This window comes from Austrofundulus limnaeus, unplaced genomic scaffold (genome assembly GCF_001266775.1).
Source record: "Austrofundulus limnaeus strain Quisiro unplaced genomic scaffold, Austrofundulus_limnaeus-1.0 Scaffold27, whole genome shotgun sequence".
NCBI lineage: Eukaryota > Metazoa > Chordata > Actinopteri > Cyprinodontiformes > Rivulidae > Austrofundulus > Austrofundulus limnaeus.
In genome coordinates this window covers 290005-307278 of record NW_013952429.1, presented here as the reverse complement: position 1 = coordinate 307278, position 17274 = coordinate 290005, and the positions used below count along the sequence as shown (strand labels likewise).

Sequence of the window (17274 nt, the reverse complement as noted above, 5' to 3'; positions counted from 1 at the left end):
GCTCAGGTCTCTGCTACTGTTTTGTACTATTCTGTAGGTCAAAAGCTGAAAAGTTTGGGAATCTATGGGTCATGAAGCACCTTGGATAATCTCCAGAAATCAATTTAAAGGGTAATAAAATAATTGCTGATGTAATATTTTCCCTATAATTATTACAAAAACACAAAATAAGTATAAATAAGTATTTATATTTGTGTACAAGCTGTTGAGATTGTCAAAAAACCTGTGTTTTTAGGGTTATTAACCAAGTTCATGTACTCAGACCAGTAATATTTGGGGTCACAAGTTTTTGCCATGGATATTTTATGGGTCAGAAGATAAAAAGTTTGGGAACCACTGGGTTAGGCTGCCTTTGACCAATGTCACATTGTACTCACTGTTTAAAATGACCTCATGGCCACACATGAGGATAATGAGGAAATAAAACACCTGACCATAGAACAGCTGAGTTTGTCAATATCTCAATATATGGGCCTGACTGTACACATTTATTTAATGAAATTTATTATTATCTATGAGATAATAAAATATAACAATTACAAAACCATAACAATGTAAGAAAATAATTGCTGGTTTGAACAAATCAACTTCCAAAGCAAATTTTATCATCTTAAATCAACTCTATAGTTTTAAACATTTAGAGCAGTTCATACAAACACTAATAATTATAGAAACCTGCTGAGAGTTTCATGTGACACGATCAGAAACACTTCAGGAACTTTCCCAAACCCAAAAAGTTACATATGGCTGCTGTTTTTTATTCTAACTCTAAGTTTAAATAACTTTAGAACTTCATGAAACTATTGCTGCGATGCAAAACTGACAGCAGCATAAAAGTCTACAAAACAGTGTTTAGTTAGTGGACAAAAACAGGAACAAGAATTCAGCTAAATGTCTTTATTTGGTTTCAGACTTGTTGGAAAATGACCTGAAAAAAGCAGAAAGCAGTTCACACATTTTGGTAAAACAGTTTGCTGTCACACAGAAATCCACAGGAAGGAGTTTGAGATGTGAAAATGTTAATCACCACAAACATTTCTTTCAGTTATACCTCAGTTTAAACAAATGCAACTCAATAAATTAAATAATCAGACCTTGGACACTTAACCACTTTAATATAAATGTGAAAAAATGAGTTTAAACCATAAAGTTTGGTTGAAGGAGAAATAACCCAGTCAGAGAATATGTTGCCACATTACATGAAACCACAATCACACACTGGTTTACTTTTTTAAACTTTTGAATTCATTTTCAGCAGTAGAATTACTGAGGAACAGAAAAATACTTTTATAAAACAGATTTAGTTGCAGATTTTAGAAATGGAAACACATCCTTTCCCTCCTTTTTCTCAGACACAGCAAAGCTATCTGAAGCACGAATAACAGCAAAACAAAACACTTGGTTATGATTAAAATTGGTTTTGTGATAAATACTGAACAGGCTCCTGAGAAATAGTCATTCTGAGGCATAAACATAAATATAAATACAAATCGTAAATTGGCAACAAAATTCTTGAGACTGGTTTTTACTGAGAGGTTTGGCATCTTAAGAGGAGTATTAAAAAAGAAAAATAACGACGGTTTCAACAACAAATATTAAAGGGATAATCTGGTGATTTTTTGATAGTAATTATTGATAGTATACCCAGCTGTGACATCAGAGTATGGAGAAAAGGACAGGTGTCTCATCCAGGCTACGCTACTGGCTATAACCAAACGTTTTAGTAATATTTTTTTCCTCTGGCTCATAAATTAGCTGTTTTTAAACTGTGTGAAAGAACAATAGCTAATAATAAACCTCTACACTTTCTCACTGACCTTACATTAACTTGCTGTAAATCAGTATTTTGTGATGCGTTGTGATCTTGAAACCTTCTTGCCTATTTTAAATAGTCTAAAGTGTTCTTATCTACCTGTGTTTCAGTTCTGCAGTCGTTCTGACATCCATCACCATGACTTGTTAAAGACATTTAGCTGCGATAAGGTAAAATACCAGTAACATTAAATTAAAATGTATTTAATAGAATAGGATGTCTGCTTTTTCACATTAGTAACTTTGTTTTGTTTGTGACTGTTTTCTCATGTATATTCACACAGATGTTGTTCAGTTGGGAAAACGGCAACAAACTGAACTAAATTAATATTTGCCAATGTAGTGTTTTTTCACGCTGATGTGTCATTGTTGGAAAAAAAACGTTTTATAACCCCGAAAAATAATAAACAGGCCTTCATTTGGCTAGCCGCTAGCCTAGCTTTGTAAGACTTCTAAGACATCTGCCCTGGTGTACTCCATGATGTCATGGCTGATGTGGTACTGACTGATAACTATCAACATCCCTTTAAACTCACCAAACTATCCCTTTAAAAAGTCGCTTTGAACACAAGTGTAGACCGAAATCAAAATTCAACCAAGTGAAAGTTGTTGTTTTTATAAACTGGCTGTGGTAAAAAGAATAAAACATGAATAAATTGTTAAAAAGCTGTAAGAACTGGTGGAGGATCACATCTGAGTTACGCCCTCCTACCACATGTATTCAGTCTTGTTAAAGCTAATAAAATCCTAGGTGTTTGTGTGTGAATGTGTAGGTACATTTTTATTGACACAAACACATTTGTTTCACTATATAAATGTTTACATGTAAATATAAAAAGAAATGCGTTGTAAAAACCTTAAAAGTCACAGACCTTTTTCACATTTCTCAACAGAAAAGGAGTAAAATATCCTGAGCTCGTGTCTGTGTTAAATCAAAAATGTTCGTTTTTACTTCAGACAGAGAACTAAAATGTTAATGGATACAGACGGTGGGCTGAGAATTCAAAATAAAAATAGTTTTTCAATAATAAAAAGAGGGGAAATAATATGAAAGAGTGAATAAATGTCCAATCTTCACAAAATAAAATTTGGGCTTTTGTCACATTTCAAGCAGATTTGAGCAGATTTGTACAGGTAAGATTAAACTTCAGGAATGTGAAATTAATAATCATTAATACAATAACAATTTGTTTCATTTTAAAGTTCAAAGGTAATCAAATCAAGATTTATTCTCTTCTCTTTGAAGAGTTTCATTCTGACCAAACAGCTCGCCCACGACAGCAAAACAAAAGTGGATAGCTGCTGTAATAAAACGGCTCCAATTTAAAAAAATATTTTTACAGTTCATGCATTTGATATTTTACAAAACTTCATGCTTCTGTCTGTTTTACATGACAGGATTTTTCCAACATAAATGTGATGTTACTGCAGGAAGTTTCTGGAGCTGCTCCAACAGCAGCTGCTGGTTTTTAGACTTGAAAAGAACCAGATTCAAAGTTAAAACCCTGCAATATAAAACTGATTGAAATGTAAAAGTTTATAAAATAACATTTGCATGAACCCCTACAAAATGTTTGATAAAAGAGTTGGTATAAAAAAGTGAAAAAGGTCTGTAGACTCTGTTAAAAACCTGTAAAATCATGTTTTTTTCCATTAATAAAAGACCAAGGACAGGGCTGTGCAACCATTTAAAGCTTTAAGAAGTGGACACACCAGGTAAGTAAAGATGTATAAAAGTATTTGATCTCTGTGGTATTTGCTGCCAGTTTCTACTTTTCTATCTTTTTTCTACCTTTTTGTATTTTTTTTTAATTTTCTTCTAACACATGGCTCTTTGTAGCAAAATGTGTTTGGTTTTAAAAGCACTCAAATTTCCCATCTTTGACAAAAACCATCACCGCTCAAAGGCCATCATATAATAATCCTACCAGTCATTTTCAAAACAAATTTAAACATGTCAATTAAAACAACAGCAATAATTATTATTCGTCAAATCTAATTATAGTAAAAACAGTGAGGACAGAAAACTCAAAAGTTCAAATCCAAGCATTCTTTGTGGCGACAAAAAGAAGCAACAAGTTCTTTTCATTTTAACTACTTTCACTACAGTTTAAGACTACAAACACTGAGTTTTTGGGTTTCCTACATTAAACTCACTTTTTGGTTTCACATTGGTTTGACAGCTGTTTGAAATGAATCAGAGGAGAAATGTCCTGCTTCAACCCTGAACACAGTAAACCCTGAGGGCTCGAGCTGATAATGCTGGGCTGGTGGACCAAAACCAGAAGTCATGACAAAATATTTAGGAGTTTTATTATATCTATTTTCATTTTTTTTTGTATTTTACAGTTAGAACCTCGGCTCATCTCTCTAAAAGGCCTCATTCACAATGCACTAAATATTTTTAAAATGTAAATTTTCTGGGACGTTTACACCTTCTTGTCCACAAACAGTTTTTGGTAAGAAAAGAAAAGCAGATTATTTTTGAAAAATGCTTTCCAAAGCAGAGACTTTTAAAAACTCTGGATATTTGTTACTTTTTGGTGAAGTTGTATGGACTTGTACTGATCTTGTCACAGTTAAACTTTAAAAGATGGTTAATAAATGAGAGGAAACAATAAAACAGTATAATTTGCTAAATTGTTTTGTGAAAAACAACGAGTTTTTGAAATGTTAATGTTGCACATTATCGCCATCTAATGGTGAGGTGAGGGTATTTCAGCCTTTTTGTTATAAAAGTGTAAAACAAAAACAAAACCAGTAAAAAATGTATTAATGTAGGCAGGGTCTTTTATTATTTTCATAAAAATACTCTGCGTCTAAAAACTGTTTCCCCACCTGGCCCACGTTTAGTGGATCCACTGCTTTTTGACCTCGTCTATGTTTTTTTTTACATGAAACATTTGTGCCATTTTTGTCTTTTTCACTAGAGTAATTTTGTATTTTTGGTTATATTTAATTTGGCTAAAACTAAACAGTTTTTTATTTTTTTGGAAGAAAACAAAACCAAAATTAAAGTGTTTTAGTCCATCTGTCCGTCCGTTCGTTTTCTGCCATGGTACTCATTAATTGTGGAATACCACAAGCATGTAAGAAACTAATGTTACAGCTCATTCTTACAGTTTTTGCCCTCAGGGTTTATCTAGTTCACATATACACATGCCATTCTTTTTCTTTTTCTTTTTATGTGCTTTGGTTATGAGGAAGCATCAAGGTAAAGGGTATGAGTGTTAAACATTTTACAGTCTTTTTGGTTAAACACTTCTTCAAAACAGCTAAATATTTGGCAAAAATTCAACTAATATAAAACAACAGCACACGTCCATTAGTGCTGACATAAGTCTTTCAAAATATCTGACCTCTTCATTTGGTCACTCTTTAAAAGTTGAACATTTGAATCGTTAAAATAAAGAGGTCCGTGTTGGTGGGGTGCACCTAATGACTTTCAAAATAAAAGTTTCAAAAATATTCTTTACAGAAAAATGTTATGAAATCATAATCATAATTCTTTTGGTTTAGGTTCAGTTAAAGCACTTCACATACAGGTGACCCCTTTCCAATAGGAACTGTCCAAAACTGAACATAAATGTATGTATTTGAAGGAAAACTCAACGAAACATAAAGAAAACCAATAAATGTTTACATCTTTGGGTACCATTTCGCTTGGTTTTCATAGAAGAACTTTTTGGAAAGGCTGACATGGTGAAAGACGATCTTTGTTCATGTACAAAAAAAATATCGTCATAAAGCTTCTTCAGCTGCCAGCTCAATCAGGGTCCCAGAAAAGCCAGTGTGGAGAAGTCATTTCCAGGTATTGATGCAAGCAACCTTTTGGTTTAACCTTCATATGCATCAGGTTTGTGCAGATGAAATAAAAACATTGGATGGCTGGGTTCCATTTTTGATCACTCCGTGGTCCGTGTTTTCCATGACCGCCATCATTTGCAATTAAATGTCTTATGATGGACAAGTGGGAACTTGAAAGGACATCCACATAAAAGAGCAAGAGGAAAAAGTGGAGGCACCAATACCTGCTTGAGATCTCTGACGTCACTCAGAAAAGTAGAACGTTTCAACCCAGAAATGCCTTCTGAGGGAAACTCAGGATGTCCTGGGTCGAACGGGGTGTTGTAAAGCTCGTGTCCACCAATGGTGGAAGAAAACTTGGGGTTTTCGCACACTTAGAATCCAGCGCAGTTTGCTTTCAGTGGTGGTCGTCGGGTTAGTCTCTCTGGATGAAGCTGGCACGGTAAAATGACTGGCATTGGTCAAGATGTTACTAAATGGACGCTTGGGCTTTTTTTGTCATCATTGAGTAGGCTAACTGAAGCAGCGTTATGAAGTCAAAGAGATACTCTGGTCATTTTTAAAGTGATGTTGTGTAAATGTAACAGTTTGTACCTTATCAGCTATAATATAAGTCACGGACTATAGATAAAAGAGCATTAGGTTTTATCAGGCTAGGCTAATGGCTACCCAAACCAGGACTTGTTTTAAACGGTTTTTCAGACTCATCCACAACTTTTTCTCTGACAGGGTTGGGTATCGTTAGAATTTGAAAAATTCCAGTTCCTTGTTTGGATTCGGACGTTCCCATTATTCCCAATTTCGATTCTTTTTAGAGGCGTGGTCAAAAACGTTTACATGGTTTAAATGAGATAGTAGAGTTCTTTCTAGATGAACAGATGCTGTGCTTTTATTTCCACACAGGTGTACTCTGCAAAACTTGTCCATCTAACCAAATCGTACACTTATTTCTAGCCAACGAGTATTTTTGATCTTGTTTTGAGATGATAAACTAAGTAAGAGCAGAATGTGTTTGATTAATAATCTTGTTAGCCTGGAAATGTTTTCCTCGTTTCAAGTCTTAAGTGCAATTGTCTTAATTTGACAATTTGAGTCTGAACACCAATTTAAATTGGTGTTTGGCAGCTCACATGTTTTTTTTTTCCTTTGTTAGCATTGGACGGCTTCTTCCAGTTGGCGGACTGGGTTTTAAAACTAGGTATCGAAATTTAAAAGTACAAACGATTCTGGGAGAATTTAAATGTTAGTCCCAGTTTCAGTCAATACTCGAGACTCGATGCCTAGCACTAGGTATGAATGAAGGCTACATTAGCTAATATTAAACCTCTACTCTCTTGTAGGGCCATACGTGTTTGGTTTGTCATTATTTTCTCAACCAAACACCAGTGTTACTTAGCAAATATCAGTCTCCTGAGGCTGCTGAATGTAACAGCAACACTTTAATAGTGTCACGTTAAAGTGTTAAAGCAGAGGTTTATCGTTAACCACTGTAGCATTCATTCTCATGAGTATTCTGTTTTGGAGAAAAAGTTGTTTTAGAAGCCTTAAAAAAGTACATAAAACAGATTGTTGTTTGATTAGCCATTAGCTGTTAGCCGTTAGCCTGGCCAGAATGAAGACTTCTGCCTCTTTTTTCGCACATCGTGTTGTGTGACTGATGTGACGACTAACAAGGTATTAACAATGGACAACTCTTACATCACTTCAAAAATGGACTATTCTTTTAACATGAACCTGAGTTATTGCTCAGACATTGCTGTCAGGCTGAGGTAGTTTTCTTTGGAGATAGGCAGCTTTTGGGTTAAAAAAACTTTTGTACTTTGTTTTTCAAAATGGCTTTTTAAAGCAGTAAACCATAGTTTCCATTGAGGGTTGATGGTTTTACAAAAGCCCCCTTTTTTCTTGTTCTTTTGTTTTTGTTTTGTGTTAAGGCAAAGCTGTCATTGCAGCTTTGAGGTAAAGTCTTATTCATGCAGTAATTTTTGGTTTTAGTTTGTGTTTTTAGACCAAGGTACACATCTTCATATGTCAGTTTTTCAGTGGGGACCTGAAGGGTACAGCATTTTGGTTAAGAAACAGACCCCAGTCAAAAACTGACATATCAGATGGGGTACGCTAAATAATCCTGCGAGTCCTAAACTGGAGAAGCACTGAAGACTTTTTTTTTTCCACATATACATGTGAAAGTGCACAGGCAACAGAGGCAATGGGCTTTGGTCTGAGGTAGAGGCAGAGGATGTGTGTGGTGTTTTGGGGGCGTCACAGACCAGGAGGCCTCCCTAGTCTGTGTCTACAAATCTACATTCAGATAAATAGCAGCAGGTTTGGAGAGAACAGCTCATTTGCTGAAGTGTTTGAGTTTACGAGGCGTTGGTCAGAGTGTTGGAGGGGAGGAACGGGGATGTGTGCGGAGACAGAACGTTGACCAATGTCAGCCAGTTCCCGTGCCAGCAAAACCTGAGGGATGCTGCTCTATGATGACCTGGCAATGTGTCGGACAGACCACCTGCTGACAGAAAGAAAAAACAGAAGGTAAATGGATCAGATCAAACATTTTAGACTGAGTTTGACAATTAAAGGGCTCGACACACGGGAGGCGATGTCGCTCGCTCTCCATTCATTTCCTATGGAGTCTGTGCGGTGAGGCGACAATCGCTTGCCCTCCTCCAGCTAAGCGACCGGTGAAAATAGTGCATGTGAAATTGCACGCTCGTACACGTAGACGTGCACACGCAAGCTTGCGACGCGACATATGAAAGTTGAAAAATGTTCAACTTTTGTCACTGTCGCTTAGCGTACAACCAATCAGCGAGGGTTTCACTGACTGACCAATGAGCAGAGAGTATGCTACACACTGCAGTTAGCTAACACTTTCACCAAGTGATTACTAAAAAGCTTTGTGGGAATTTATTGGCACCAGGGTGACGTTTATGGTACGTTTTTCCTCATAAAACTGTATCTTGATGTGCGTTTGTTTTTCAATATCATTAGCATCGCAAGATTTGTTTAGTTTACACGTCCGTAATGCACACCTGCCTTCAGAGTCAAGAACCAATCAAATTTTGTGAAAACAAGCGACCTGAGAGCGCGATTCGCAACGCTGCGATCGCTATCGCGTCCCGTGTGTCGGGTTTCACCCTGGCTGCGATGACAGCCGTTAATCGCTGTAGTTTGTCGCTCCCCGTGTGTCGAGCCCTGAACAGTTTTTGTTCTGAATCTGGAATTACACTGTTTACAAACTCACACATCCAGACTTTAACCCTGATTATCCTTTAACTTCATGATAACAATTGTTCCAGGAGAAAAACAGATACATAACTGTTATAAATACTATTTGTTAATAATTTTGTCCACCATAAACAGAGTTGTAAAGTAACTAAGTACAAATACTTTGTTACTGTACTTAAGTATAATTTTTGGGTATCTGTACTTTATTTGAGTAATTATTTTTCAGCCTACTTGTTACTTATTTTCACACAATTATCTGTACTTTCTATTCCTTGCATTTTTAAAAGAGGCAAGAAGTATAAATATGTAAAACTCTGATACTGTATTAGATTGTACACAAACTAATCAGGTCACACTCCAGCAAGACACAGCAAACATGTAGCCTAGTACAAAGATGCATATGGCATCATTTAATATAAATACACACATCTCAGAGTTGCCCAGAGTGGGGCCCGTGGGCCAAAACTGGCCCACCAAGCCATTTGATTTGGCCCACCAGCAGTTGCAATGGTTAATAGGTTATAATCTGTCGTCCTATGTAGAAACACAGTATTTCCAACTAAAGTCATCCCATTCATTGGCCCAGTGACTATATAAGGGGCTGTATAGCAGTTAGTCAAAAACATGCATCCTAAATTTAACATAAATTAATTATTTTAATAAAACAGTCATTTCTGCATGTTTTGGGGAGAGTTCACCTCCTAATAAATGTCCTTACAGAAAATCGAACGGCTCATCTTAAATCAATACTTTTACTTATAATACTTAAGTACAAAAAATATCAGATACTTCAAGACTTTTACTCAAGTAATATTCCTAAAGGAGACTTTAACTTTTACCGATGTAATTTTTTGGTAAGATACTTGTACTTTTACTCAAGTATCACTTTGTGGTACTTTATACAACACTGACCATAAACTAGTCAATCTTTTAAAGGCATCTCAGCTTGAACTGAACAATTTTACTATCTTATGAAATTTTTTGAAAAAAATAAAGTAATTTCCCCCCTTTAAGATGCACAAATAGATTATTTGACGTTCTTTAAAAAAAATTCCAGTTCTGATATTTTAGAAGACCACTCACCAACCTGTCACATGGTCTGTTCTCAGTCAAGCCTTTTTAACTTAATGTCTTTAATCTTACTTTATCCTAAAGCTTTACTCATGCACGTTTTTAAAAATATTATTTAACTTATTCTGAACCGGACAGACCAGGCTGTGCCAGTATTGTTTTTGGTCAAACCAGTACAAGTCATCTGCTCGATTGTGATTCTGGATCGACTATTTTGTATGTTTTACTCGTGCACAACACAAATGTCTTTCTGCTCTTTACATCCAACCTGAAGCAGTTTTTATCAGATGAGATGAGAGACCAGGCTCAACGGCAGCTTGCAGCAACCAAAACAAATGCCTGGCAGTATCCCAGGACCCGCCAAATGTGACGGTGAAAAAAAGAAGAGGAAAAAAAAATCATTTTAGAAAAGAATGAATTAATTTATGTTATAAATATGGGCTGAGAACACGGGAAAAAGTATTGAACACATGAAGAAAGGGAGGTGTAAAAAGGCATGGAAAGACAAGACACCAGCTGAACTCTCTCAGTAATTAGAAAGCAAGCCTGCCCCTTGTCAGTGCAAGTTAATATCAGCTGGTTCAGTCCCAAATGATGGCCAGGTATCACACAAGAACCATCTGATGATGGGTAAAAGTAAAGAGCTCTCTCAAGACCTTCACAACCTTATTGTTGCAAAGCATAATGATGGCATCGGTTACAGAAGAATGTCTAAACTTCTGAAGGTTCCAGTGAGCACTGTTGGGGCCATAATTCAGAAGTGGAAAGAACATTATTTCACCATAAACCGACCACGACCAGGTGCTCCTCGCAAGATTTCTGACAGAGGAGTGAAAAGAATTATCAGAAGAGTTGTCCAAGAGCCAAGGACCACTTGTGGAGAGCTTCAGAAAGACCTGGAATTAGCAGGTACGTTTGTTTCAAAGAAAACAATAAGTAATGCACTGAACCACCATGGCCTGTATGCACGCTCACCACGCAAGACTCCACTGCTGAAGAAACAGCATGTTGAAGCTCCTTTAAAGTTTGCTGCACAACATTTAAACAAGCCTGTGTAATACTGGGAGAATATAGTCTGGTCAGATGAGACCAACATTGAACTGTTTGGATGCCAGAATACACATCATGTTTGGAGGTCAAATGGCACTGCACATCAGCCCAAAAACACCATACCAACAGTGAAGTTTGGAGGTGGGAACATCATGGTGTGGGGCTGTTTTCAGCATATGGTACTGGCAAACTTCAAATAATTGAAGGAAGGACGAGTGGAAAAATGTACAGAGACATTCTTGATAAAAATCTGCTTCCATCTACCAGGATGATGAAGATGAAACGTGGCTGGACATTTCAGCAAGACAATGAGCCCAAACACAAAGCCAAGGAAACTCTCAGTTGGTTTCAGAGAAAGAAACTAAAGCTGCTGGAATGGCCCAGCCAATCACCTGACCTGAATCCAACAGAAAATCTATGGAAAGAACTAAAGATCAGAGTTCATAGAAGYGGTCCACGAAACCTTCAAGATTTGAAGACTGTTTGTGTGGAAGAATGGGCCAAAATCACACCTGAGCAATGCATGCCACTAGTTTCTCCATACAGGAGGCGTCTTGAAGCTGTCATAGACAACAAAGGCTTTTGTACAAAGTATTAGATAAATTTCAGTAAGTGTGTTCAATACTTTTTCCCTGTGCCATTCCACATTATTACAAATAACTTCATTTCTGGACATTTATGGTTTGATTTCTTTGTATGTATGGATCACTTGGGTTGTTACCAACATCTGATGAAAATTTCATGTCATTAGCACCTCTAGTAATATATTTACTGAGAAAAATGGTGACGTGTTCAATACTTATTTTACCCGCTGTAACTGCGTAGCCTTTTTTCTATACTAAACCTTCTGAGGGTTAAATATAAATCAAACTTGTCACTCAGTTGTACCTATGAGGATGGTACCTTGAATAATGGTGCATCTTTTGGTACTTTATGGAGCAAAAGTACCACAGAAAATACTTAAAAATGAAATATATTGTTCAGAGCAGTGATGTAGAAGAAATTACCGGGGCCTCAGACTCCAGCCTCGGCTGGTTCACTCCTTCTTTAGTGATGTTGTTGTGACCTGCATGGATTCTTGGTACAGGCCAGCTGTCCTGAGTCCCTTTACTGCAGAACAGACTGGAAGCAAAGAAACACATTTTATATCATAATACCACAGCTGAACAGTTTATAACACTGATAAGAAATGTTGTAACATTGTTGCTAATTACAAGAGTTTTTAACAAATCGTATTTCAGTCCTGACAGTACTGACCATTGGTATAAACGTTAAATTAATTGATTATTGATTTATTTGAACTCTTTTTTTCCTGGGTTGTTTGATTATAGAACAAATAACTTTTATGTGTTTTTAAAAACAAGTTTGAATTAAATGAGAATATTCTCTAATCCACCTATAGGCTCAAATACACATTCACCTAAATCTATAAGGTTCTATTTTAACCTGACGAGTTAATGGTCTATTAGTCTCTTGTTAGTGATTATTGTTGACTGCAGCTGGTGATTTGTCTTTGTTAGCATCAAAAGGAGTTGTTTTACAACACTTATTGAACTCATAGCGATGGGAAACTCAATAAAGATTCAGGAGGAAGAATTATAGAATCAGTGATGTTGGGAAAGTCGTTCCTTAACTTTGATTTCCAGGATAATTAGTTTAAATAATTGTTCAACTGAGAATGTGCCGATCAAGAAATAAAGCCCTGCTCCAGAGGAGACACCCTTAAACTGGACTGAACTTTGCAGCTGTCCACATGGACAAACCTCTCAGATGAGATAAAAATGACTTATTTGACCACAAGAGGTTTGTTCGGAGGAATGACGTTTTCAAGCTTTGGAGAACTACTCTAACTGTCAAGCATGGCGGTGGTAGCACCATGCTGTGGTCTATTATCAGATAAATTACTAAAACTTGGACACAGTTGGGTGTTCCAACAGAAAAATAATAAACCAACCAGTTGTTGGATACAACGGATGGATACTTATTGATGGATACAAAAAGTCTGTGAACGAGGCGCAACCTGCTGCAGAACATATAATCAAATACGAAGAGACGTCTATGTGAGCCTGTTTGTGCAGTTATACAAATATATTTCTACAGATATGAAAAATTCAACATCGTGCACCTGTTTTCATTTTATAAACTACTGTAGGTGTATGTTTTACAGCCATTCTACAGCGAGAAAAAAGTCAATCGTCAGTTTACTGAGACTGATGTCCATAACAGGGGTGGAGCCAGAGGCACATCCAAATGATTTAGTGGGTGGGGTTTGCATGTGGCATTTTAAAGACGTGCTTTAAATTACATTTATTGCAAGCTGGGTGTGTCATGAGGATTTCTCTTGGCTACTTCCACACCAAATTTCAGCTCAGTATTTCTAAAAATGGCTAGAAATTGGCTTTGGCAGCCATCTTGGATTTTGTATTTGAAATACATATTTTGTAAAAAATTGTTTCTTGGCTACTACTTTGTTAATTTTTAACTAGGTGCATTTGAAAATGGCTAAATAATAGCCCTTTGAGAAATTAGCATTAGCAGTTATCTTAGCTACAATGACACACAAAATTTCAGCTTCATATTTCTTAAAATGGCTAAATTAGAGCCATTTGAAGCTAGGTGTGGAGGCCATCTTGAATTTTTAAACTCAGAGTAGTTTTATTTGTTAGTATGTGCCCCCCCAAAAAACCACCATGCCCCCCTGAGTCACTCCATGTCAAAATGTCTGGCTCCGCCCCTGGTCCATAAAGCGTGAATAAAAACGACATCAAACACGTTTTGTAAATAAGCTCTTACCTGCGACGGTAGCCAAACATGAGGAAGAGGACACAGAAGATGATGCAGGCAGTGCCGATGTGAATCCCAATCACAACGCTGCCCAGAGAGGCCTCTCCATCCTTGCACTGACACAGACTGTTTCCTCCTTCAAAACGAACACAACACATGATTTAATTCATGCTTGTACAGGGAACCATCAATGTATTAAAATGTTTTCTAAAATGATTCTTATCTCATAAATCAACTTCAATATTTAGGATATTGTTCAGCGTTAAATTCAACTCGCTCCTAGAATATAATCTTTTCTGATTTTGTATAACGTGATTCTGGAAATTCCTTAGAAAGACATTTATTAAAATTAAATGTTCCAGTATTCCCTTGCTAGCACAAAGTTCCCACCAAAAGCTGTTCAAAGTACAGAACGCACTCACTCACCTGAGATTTGTTCACTCGTGCTCTGATCTGCCAGTGACACGAGCCTTTTAGAACAGTCACTTTCTCCATTTCCATTGTAGGCCACCAGTTTAATTTCATACACCACCCCTGGTTCTGAAACAAACACCAACAACAGATCATTTTCAGGTTAGGATTAGCATTTAGCTACTTTCTTCTTTTTTTTTTCAAATGTTGATTTCAATTAAAATGTTTTCAATGATTATTTTATGCAAGACAAACAAGAGTAAAAACATCATCATCTGTTTTGGCGGTGGGTGATGAAAATAAGCAACACGTCTCTAGCTGCTTCCAGAACGAGTTCACAGGAGCGGCCATTTTTAGAATCAGGTTCTGAGCACAAGAGATGGAGGGCTGAGACAAAAATCATCAAATAACTCATCACAACTAAGAATATTAGAAAAATAAATATTTGAACACAGTCGCAAAGTAAGAACAATAAACAAGTCAACACCTGGAATACAAATTTATCTGAGGTTTGTTGTTCCATATCCTAATTTTAAGTTTTTATTACGTGGATTTAAACTTATTCTGCCGTGACCAGTTTACCATAAAAATACTTTAAATCAGTGGTTCCCAAACTTTTTATTTTCTGACCCACAAAATATCCACGGCAAAAACTTGTGACCCCAAATATTACTGGTCTGAGTACACGAACTTTGTTAATAACCCTAAAAACACAGCTTTTTGACAATCTAAACTGCTTTTACACAAATATAAATACTTATTTATACTTATTTTGTGTTTTTGTAATAATTATAGGGAAAATATTACATCAGCAATTATTTTATTACCCTTTAAATTGATTTCTGGAGATTATCCAAGGTGCTTCATGACCCATAATTGGGTCCAAAGCCCAACTTTGGGAACCAAAGTGCASTGGTTCCCAAACTTTTCAGCTTTTGACCCACATAATAACAGTAGCAGAGACCTGTGCTCCCAGATATGATAAATGATAAACATTTGTATCAGGTCAACTAAACATGGGCACAGTAACAATATTTTTATACTACATTTATCCATTTTAAATATACTAACCTCACTCCTTTGTAACAACTAAGGCAAAAATGTCATTAATTCAGAAAATCTTTTCAGGACCCCACCTTGATGTTTCAGGACCCCACTTTGGGTCCCGACCCCAACTTTGGGAAACACTACTTTAAAGTACCGTCTTGACCAGATTCAAACAATTATAAATGATCAGAATAAACTGCAAGCAAATGATTAATCCTAAAATAAAAAAAATTAAATTAAAAAAAATTAAATTTAAAGAAAATTAAAAACTGATATATTGCATTTGATGCAGCAGCTGGGAAAAAAAGTATTTTGTTTATTTCTGAAATAAGAATAATTTAAAGATGGCCTGAAATTTGAACCATGCACAAGAGTTTACAGAAGGCAGCTAGTGAGTGTCAAATTGAACTTGCACTTTAAAATTGGCTTCCGTTAGTTTTTCTATGACATTAGCGCTTTGGAAATTGCGGAGCTAATTTTTGGATTAGCGCTGTCCACCACTGGCTCTAACTGTAAACATATAAAAATACTTTTGGCAGGATTTATGGGAAGAAAACTGTTTTTCTTTTTTGTTGCTTGTTTTTTTAATAACTTGGCACTTGCCAGGCCACCACTGTAAATAAGAATATGTTCTTAATGTTCTGCCCAGTTAAATAAAAGTAAAACAACAACAATAATTAAAAATACGCATTAAGGAGATGATGGTACCAGTTGGTACAATTGGGACCATTGTGGGTCATGTTTCAACTTTGGGGTCTTTCCAGGAAATAAATAGAATTTTAAAATGAGAAAATCACTGCCATGATTGTACCAAGAGATAAAAAGCAAAGTCGTTATATGCAGATAGAGATGGTGTCATTATTTCTGTTATGTTTTGTAGCAATAATAATAAAAAAAACAGTTCATTATGGTAACAAAGCATTTCCATACCAAAAGGCTCTGTTTAAAAGGCCTAACATCAATGTTTGGGTATACAGAGTAAACCAAAGAAACTTTGAGTTGTGAGTCTCTGCCACTTAAAAAGTTTGAGAAACCCAGACCGCTGTCACCAAACGCTGACATACCGAGGCCAGAGATGGTGTGAGCGTTGACATCAGAAGGTAACTCAATCGGCTCCTGGTAATCAGAGTGGGGCACTTTACGGTAGGACAGTCTGAAGCCCTCAGCTTTGCCTGCCTTGCTCGGCAGCTCCCAGAGGACTTGCACAGCACTGGAGTTTAAAACCTTGGTGAAGTATGTAGGTGGGGCTGGGACTGATGAAAGACAACAAAAGAAGATTAAAAAAACAGATTAACAATGATAATTTGGGAGCACATGTTTAATTCTCCATTGGTTTCATGTTCTTACCTCCACCATGTGTTGTAGCCACCACGGTGTTGGACTGCTGACTTGCTCCCATGGAGGAGTAGGCCTTCAGGTACAGAGAGTAGGTGGTGGCTGCCTCCAGGTTGGTCACATCGTGCTGAAACTTGTCCTTACTGATGGCCTCCTGCAGTTCCATACTGTCAGGCTCTAATGAAAACACAACACACACTTATTTAGATAGTTATTATACAAAAACACAACTTCTGTCAATAATAAACAGAGGTCTACTTGAAAAAAAAAACTAAGTAAAAGTAAAAATACCTAAAATGACCGTAGTAAAAATAAATGTCACTGATGAGAATGTCCTGATGCACCAGGTAAAAAAATCAAAAAGAAAATAATTGTATAGGTCTTCTGGACGGGTTCTTCTCTAATGAAACGTTTCGTCTCTCCTCCAAGAGACTTCTTCAGTCTGAGAGTTTCATGTTAAATTCATTGGCTACTTCTGTAAACACCATGCTGAATGTGATGTCACGTCTGTTTCTGCACATGCAGGTAGCTTTAGCGCTAGAATCTGTTGTTAGCAGCCCCGCCCCTTCGTGCTGAGTGACAGCACAGAGGAAGCAGACTGCGAGAGGCGAAAGAGGAAAAGAGAGCTCTTTCTGTTTATTCTAAACCAGGGGTGCCCAAACAGTTTCCCCGAGGGGGCCAAAATGAAAATCTATCCATAGCTGTGGGCCAAATGCAGTTATATAATAC

The 17274-nt window shown here is 36.6% G+C and overlaps 1 protein-coding gene across 2 annotated transcripts in view; it reads right to left on the bottom strand.

Annotated features, from left to right (window-relative positions):
- Positions 1 to 882: 882 nt before the first annotated feature.
- si:ch211-57n23.4 (immunoglobulin superfamily DCC subclass member 3) overlaps positions 883 to 17274 on the bottom strand; it is a gene marked incomplete in the record, with an annotated part of 45054 nt that continues 28662 nt past the window's right edge. Inside the window, 6 exon segments of one of the 2 annotated variants that reach the window (XM_014004850.1) lie at positions 883 to 8128; positions 11976 to 12090; positions 13762 to 13888; positions 14179 to 14292; positions 16275 to 16463; positions 16558 to 16722. In XM_014004850.1, the coding sequence (XP_013860304.1) occupies positions 8051 to 8128; positions 11976 to 12090; positions 13762 to 13888; positions 14179 to 14292; positions 16275 to 16463; positions 16558 to 16722 (788 nt within the window). 2 annotated transcript variants of the gene reach the window in all.